Source organism: Vombatus ursinus, unplaced genomic scaffold (assembly GCF_900497805.2).
Source record: "Vombatus ursinus unplaced genomic scaffold, bare-nosed wombat genome assembly UNPS02014779.1, whole genome shotgun sequence".
Taxonomy (NCBI): domain Eukaryota; kingdom Metazoa; phylum Chordata; class Mammalia; order Diprotodontia; family Vombatidae; genus Vombatus; species Vombatus ursinus.
This window is the reverse complement of record NW_020954557.1, coordinates 40,081,210-40,087,939: the sequence shown is the minus strand read 5'-3', so window position 1 is coordinate 40,087,939 and position 6,730 is coordinate 40,081,210. Positions and strand designations below refer to the sequence as shown.

At 47.4% G+C, this 6,730-nt stretch overlaps 1 protein-coding gene across 1 annotated transcript; it reads right to left on the bottom strand.

The window, feature by feature from the left end:
- Positions 1 to 1,580: 1,580 nt before the first annotated feature.
- Positions 1,581 to 5,916, bottom strand: EVX2 (even-skipped homeobox 2). Its single transcript, XM_027865723.1, has 3 exons — positions 5,493 to 5,916; positions 3,964 to 4,211; positions 1,581 to 2,276 (listed from the first exon to the last, which is right to left on the bottom strand). Exons 1-3 carry the CDS (start codon positions 5,914 to 5,916, stop codon positions 1,581 to 1,583), a joined length of 1,368 nt encoding a protein of 455 aa, XP_027721524.1.
- Between the last annotated feature and the right edge of the window lie 814 nt (positions 5,917 to 6,730).

Sequence of the window (6,730 nt, the reverse complement as noted above, 5' to 3'; positions counted from 1 at the left end):
TTGACATGGCAGTAACACTGGTGGTTTTTGATGTGCCTTTCTTCAAGTTCAAGGAAGTCCCTCCTGTAGCAGTGGTTTGGTATAGCAGGTCTCAGTTACCCAATGGTGGCTTTTCAGAGGCAAAGGCCCAATAGACATGCGTGAGAAATAATGCTAAGAGCCAAGGGGGAGGGAAGAGGAAGAAAAGGAAAAAAAGGGGGGGGAGACAAGAATTCAAACTTTTAAAAGTGTCTGTAAGGTAAATGCTTCAGGATAATATCATATACCTAGAAATTCAAGTATTTCCCGGATAGCGTGGAATATGGTGTTAGAAAGCTGGGCTTTAAACTGCCTCTTAAGATCCTATAGTAACCTGTCAATCTCTCACTTTCTCACATTTTACTGGCCCACCAACAGCCACCTCATTAGATACCACTCTTTTGCATAAAATATGCAAGACGTTTTCAATTCATTGGGACTGAAACTAAAGATGGGAAAGAAAGAGAAGAGGAGGAAGAGGGGAAGAGGCCCACTGATACCACTCTTCCCCATTTTCGTCTTGTTTTGCAAAGGCGGCAAAAAAAAAAAAAATGCCCCCATATCCTCTACATCTTTCCTTCTCTGTCCTTCCCACGCACCCCCAAATAGATAAACACATTCACAAACACCAACAGGGGCGCGGCCGCCCCTTCCACCTTCACAATCTTTTTCCAAACCTCTTCTCCTTTGCCTCTTTTCTCTCTTCCTAGACTAAAGACTGAGGGCCGCCCCTCCGTCAGGAAGTTCAAACTCAAAGAAAAATCCCAACTGTTTTCCAACCCCAAACAAACTACAACCAAAAACAACGCTAGGACTGAAGTTCTCTCTCTCTGTGTGTCTGTCTCTGTCTGTCTGTCTCTTTCTGTCTCTCTCTCTCTTTCTCTCCTCTCTCTCTCCTCTCTCTGTCTCTCTGTCTCTCTCTCCTCTCTGTCTGTCTCTGTCTCTTTCTGTCTCTCCTCTCTCTCTCTCTCTCTCTCTCTCTCTCTCTCTCCTCTTTCTCTCCTCTCTCTCTCTGTCTGTCTCTGTCTCTTTCTGTCTCTCTCCTCTCTCCTCTCTCTGTCTCTCTCTCCTCTCTCTGTCTGTCTGTCTGTCTGTCTGTCTGTCTCTCTCTCTCTCCCCCCTCTCTCCCCTCTCCAGCATAACGCAATACGATAAATAATTTCTTTGTTATTCCTCTTTGCTTCTGGGCCACCTATGTTCATCATTATATACTCAAGATTAACACAAGCACGGGATGGAAGTCACTAATAACTCAGTTTAGGGTTGGGTTTCTGCCGTCTAGCCTAGAGTTCATTACATGTGTGTGAAGGAGGACCCGGGGTGCGGAAGGGGGTGGGAGGGTGGGGGAGGAGAGAAGAGAGAGGGCGAATTGAGAATAAAAAAATAGACCGAACTTTTCTGAAACCGAGTCGCGGCTCTTGCCCCACCCGCCTCCTTTCTTGTCCCTTTCCCCCGCCGCCCTCGACCTCCCCCTAGCGGTGGCCCCAAGCACGGGGTAGGAAGAGGTGAGGGCGGCGGGGAGTTCAGAGTCCCGCCCCTGATAGCACAGCGGGCTAGCTTAGTTATCTGGTGAGCGGGGCCTCCTCCCTCTGGTCCGGGGGGCTGACCGCAGTCTTGCTGAGCACTGCGGCCGAGTAGGGCAGGAAACTACTCTCGGACCGCTGCGAAGCGGCGCTGCAGGCGAAGTCCGAGCCGCTTCCACCGCCCCCTCCACCGCCTCCCCGGGAGCCCAGGGCCGCGGCCGCCGCCGCTGCAGCTGCGGCCGCCGATTGGCTGCTATGACAGCTGAGGCAAGAGCAGGGCGCGGAGCCGCCGCTGGGGGGCGCTCCGGCCGCCGCCGCGGAGGAGGCCGCAGCGGCCGCCGCCGCTGCTGCTGCCGCGGCCGAGGCCGCACTGTTAAGCCCGGCGGCCGCCGCCGGAGACTGGTAGAGGCCCGGGTGGCGGAAGCTGCAGAGCAGCTCGGGCCGTGAATAAGGGTGAGAGAGGGCGCGGAAGGTGTCCAGGGGGCGGATGGAGGTGGCGAAAGGTGATGAGGCCGCGGCCGCAGCTCCCGAGGCCGCGGCCGCGGCGGCCGCGGCCGTGACACCCACGTGGGGGTAGTAGTGGAGTGGCACGTGCGAGTGGAAGGGATAGGGCAGGCTTCCGGTAGCGGCCGCGTGCGTCATCATGTAAGTGTAGAAGCTGGGGTCGGCCGGGTGGGGCCACGACATGGCCAGGCGCTGTCTTTTGTCCTTCATCCGTCGGTTCTGGAACCACACCTTGGAGGAGCAGAGGGGAGAGGAGGAATGGATGGAAGGAAAGACCAGAAGTACACCCGGGTTAGAGACCTAGGTCACTATTGGCAGCTAATATAAGGGGCCCTCGCCCCCAACCCCATACACACATGGACACCTTCACACAATCATCCCTCACCTCACAATAAATACACACAGCCGGGCTTGCGAGTACCGTTGACATCAATAATAAGCATTCCCGACCTCAGAAAGTCGATCTCCATCCTTTGTTTGCTTTCCATAAACACACCTGCCCACCTGTCCTCATATCGCCCCTGTCCCAAGCCTAGTCTTTCGTCCCAGCCCTAGTCACAGCTGGAGACAATTCAGCCAGCTGCTGGCAGATGTACACAGCCCCCTCACCTCTACCACACACACACACACACACACACACACACACACACACACTTCTATCCCCACCCCCACGTTTGCACTGACTCACTCTCACCCGCCAGGTCTCGGGTTGTCCCGGCCAGTTGCTTGTTTATTTGTATGTGCTTTTCTGACCTCCACACTTCAGTGTATGCTACAGAAGTCCTTTTCCACCCACACTCATACCCTTCCACCACCCGAGTACACAACTTGGACGTACCTCCTTACAATTGAAGGATTTACGAATGTACTCTAGGCTGACTAGGATGCTCAAAGAAGTAGCCATGGCAGTTTTTACTTGAGGGATACAGGCACAGCACTTGAAGCATATATACTTTATACGGCTGTGCTCACCTACAGACACAATTACCAATTTAATACAGAGGAAACAGTTTTATTGAGATTTGTTCTACGTATGTACACTGAATCGCCGAATTGTGGCTTCTTACAGATAGAAATCTTTCCTTTTCCTAACAATATACTGTTCACAATGACCTACACAGTTCGTTGTTACCTCCATTAAAGAATGATCCGGGTCAAATTAGAGGGAGAAATTCTCCCCACTCAATACACTACTTCCTGTCACTGTGCTTACGGGGCTTCTCTCTCTCTCTTTTTTTTTTTTTTGGAGTGTCTCAGATACCTAAAAAGGCCATCAAATCACTCGGCGACCCAGACGTTTCACCTAGTACGCTAACAGAAAAACAAAACAGAACAAAACCTATCCCCTCTAAGGGAGGCACACCTCACTACAGAAATTTGAATGGAGAAAACAATTGTTCCCCTAAAAGGTTTCTTGTAGGAAGTATTACGTTAAAAAGATGTAGAAAGGAACATCGAAATCCACTTTCTCTTAGCAATAATTTTTCTAACAGAATTAATTTTCTTTTTAGCGTTGTAAAGAATGTCATGGAAAATAAACCTTCCATATCAAGAACAAACGAAAAGTTTCACTTTAGATTGATCATTAGAGAAACAAAAAGCACGATTTTCACTGGACAAAGGTAGAGGTGGCCGGCGAAGACAATTCCTAATTTGTTGGCATCATTCAATAAATCCATGGCTGTTCTTTTTCCTATTATTGTTGCAATCCCAAATCAGTGCTCCTTGGGAGGATGGGGGAGGGAAATATCCACATCACGCTCATCGTTTAGATTATACACAGTGCAGGAATAAGGAAGGATTGAGATTAGTTACCAGCATTTTCTCACTTCCACCCCAAACTGCCACCTAAAGAGCCCGACAGAAAGGTCAGACGACACCCAGCAATACCCTTCTAGTAGTTCAGAGACAGCAGTACCTTTATTGTGGTTTCCGGCAGGTTGAGCGCTGCGGCCAGTTCGCATCTTCTGGGCCGAGAGACATAGTTCTCGCGGTAGAACTCCTTTTCCAGGCGGGCGATCTGCTCCCGGGTGAAGGCAGTGCGGTAGCGTCTCACCTGATCGGCCCCGGAGCCCGAACTACCAAGGGCATTGCTGCTGTGCAGGTTGGTTAAGCCGGAACCTGAAGAAGGGGTAGTAGTAGCAGCTGAGCTGCTCTCCGAATATCCTAGGAAACAAACCAACAAATATGCATAAAATATATATATGTATATTTGTGTGTGTGTGTGTGTGTATTATATATCTATCTATCTATCTATATATATATATATATAATTTGGGCTTGGAACCTGTGCGCACAATAGGTTTCGAGTGGATTAAATAAAGATGCTTAAGTAGGGGGCAACTGCTGAGTCTCTGAACTGATGTAATTGATAGTAGCTGTCATTGTTACAAATTGCTGCTGTTAATAGAATCAATAAAGTTTTGGGATCCCTTCATAAGCAAATAATTCTAAGTAAATTAGGTAGTTTTTAATAATTATGGAATTGTTACACTGGGACAAATTAAACCAAAGAAGATCAGACACCTCAAGGCACAGTTTGGGAGGCTCTAGGACTCAGCTAAAACCATATCTCTCTAACTTGGATCAGTTTCTCCAGTTCAGCCTTGTTGTTTCTTAATTATTTGTAAGACTAGCAATGTAACAGTCACTAAAACCAAAAACTTTATAGCGCAAAATCCACCTCGCCTCTCTCAGATACATCTAACAGTGCCAGCACTACCTTAAGAATCACAAGGATTCTCTTACCAGGCTCCCTCCCCATAACCAAAAAGGAATAAATCTACATATACATGTTATACATGCATACGTACATACAAACATACATACACTCCCAATCCCATTAAAATGGGGCATGCTATAATGGAGACGAATTTAATAGCTAGTGTATTAAAAATGAAACTGAATAATGTCCATTTGTCAGGAGTGGGAACTGAGCAATAACCATTTGAGGTGAACTCTGCAAACATTTTCAATCCCCTTTCCATATTTGTATGTTACAGAGTCTGACTCAAATTGTTTGGTGTAAGTCCACAGCAGAGGAGACATACACTTTTGATCTAGATAACCACGGACTCTCTACTCCTTTGGTGGATTTGGGTGTGCGTTTGTTTTTATTGTGAGTCTATATTGTACATACTCACACAATGAATATGTTTGTGTGTATTCACACACAGAGAGACACACAAATATACAGACTTACATGAATGTCTCCGGTAACCCATACATGGATGCACCTTAGCAGATAAACACACCCAAGACTGTCATTCCTGGACTCACAAGCCAGCGATAAGAGCTTTCTTACAGCTCGGACAGTGTTGATAACTGAGCAGGTAAAAGTACCTCTCCTGACTAGAGAGTTAGTCTGGAATAAACCGTAAGACCGGAGAAGAGAGAGAAACACTAAGAGAGGGAGAAGGGGGAAAGGCAGGCAGAAGCCCGAGTTACCTTTGTTATTGTTTTCCTTCAACTGGGAGGCACTGAGGCTGGCTGGAGAGCGGAGAGCGGAGCAGCCCACTTCCACATCACTGTTCATATCTGCCTCTGGAGCAACTTCGGAATAATGGCCCGTTTTCTTCCTGCTTTCTGCCGGAGGGATTTCAGAAGAGACGGTGCTTTCGCTGCTCGGGTGTTGCAGGTTGAATAAAGTGTCTATTTCGAATTTCCCTTTGGCAGGGATGTCCCCTATAGCGCTATGCAGGGAGGCGGAAGTCAGTCTCGGGCTGAGGCGACCACCGTGCTGCGAATTTTCAAGGGCCTCCAGCACCGCATTTCCAGCTGAGTCGGACAAATTCGAAAACCTTTTGCCAGATGTAGGGCTGTGCAGCCCTCTTTCCATCAGAATCATCTCTTTTCTTATTCTTTCCATCATCTCAGCTTTATAAAAAATGTCAAAGTTGCAGGGCTGGTCCTTTCCTAATGATAAGCTGCAGCAGGGGCTAATTCACATTCAGTCCCAGCGAGCGGCTCTAAATATTATTATCTCTTTTTGAGGGAGGCGTAAAAATTGTGGGATGCCAAAGCGAGGGAATGACTGGTCAAAATGACCCATACATCCTTTCTAGCCCGAAATGTCATTCATCAAAAAGTAGCGCTCGTCATTAAGGTAGGAATGACGCTGTTCGAATAATCATTTATTGTAACAGGTTTATAAGCAAATAAATACGAGCTCTTGTCAGTGGGTAATGAAGGCGGCTTCGGAGCAGACAAATATATCCAGGTGGAAAGAAAGGAAAGAGAAGTGAAGAGGCAAGCTCTTGTCCTTTGCCTGATCAGATCTTGCTTCAATTGCTCTGGGGTTTGGCCTCTGGGGGTGAAATTGACAGTCTGATTAATAAAATGAGCAGCGCCACATTTCCCCCTTCATTTAGGGACATCATTATACTCTGATTTTTGTTTTGTTGCCTTTTAGGTCCTAATGATGCAGCTTCTTCCTCATTTTTTCTCGGACAGAGCCACATGTTAAATAATAGATAATGCTTTTATTTTTCCAGGGCAGATTGTCTGTCTAGGATTAAAAAAAAAAAAAAAAGCAACTAACCATTTACAAGCAGAAGTGGGGGTGGAATGGGGGGAAGAGAGGTTGCGTAAGGAGAGGATCATTCTCTCTAGATCTGGGTTTCTGATTGAAGAGCCAAATATGATTTTTTTCTTTAGCAAAGAGGACTCTTAAGTCTCTTCTACCC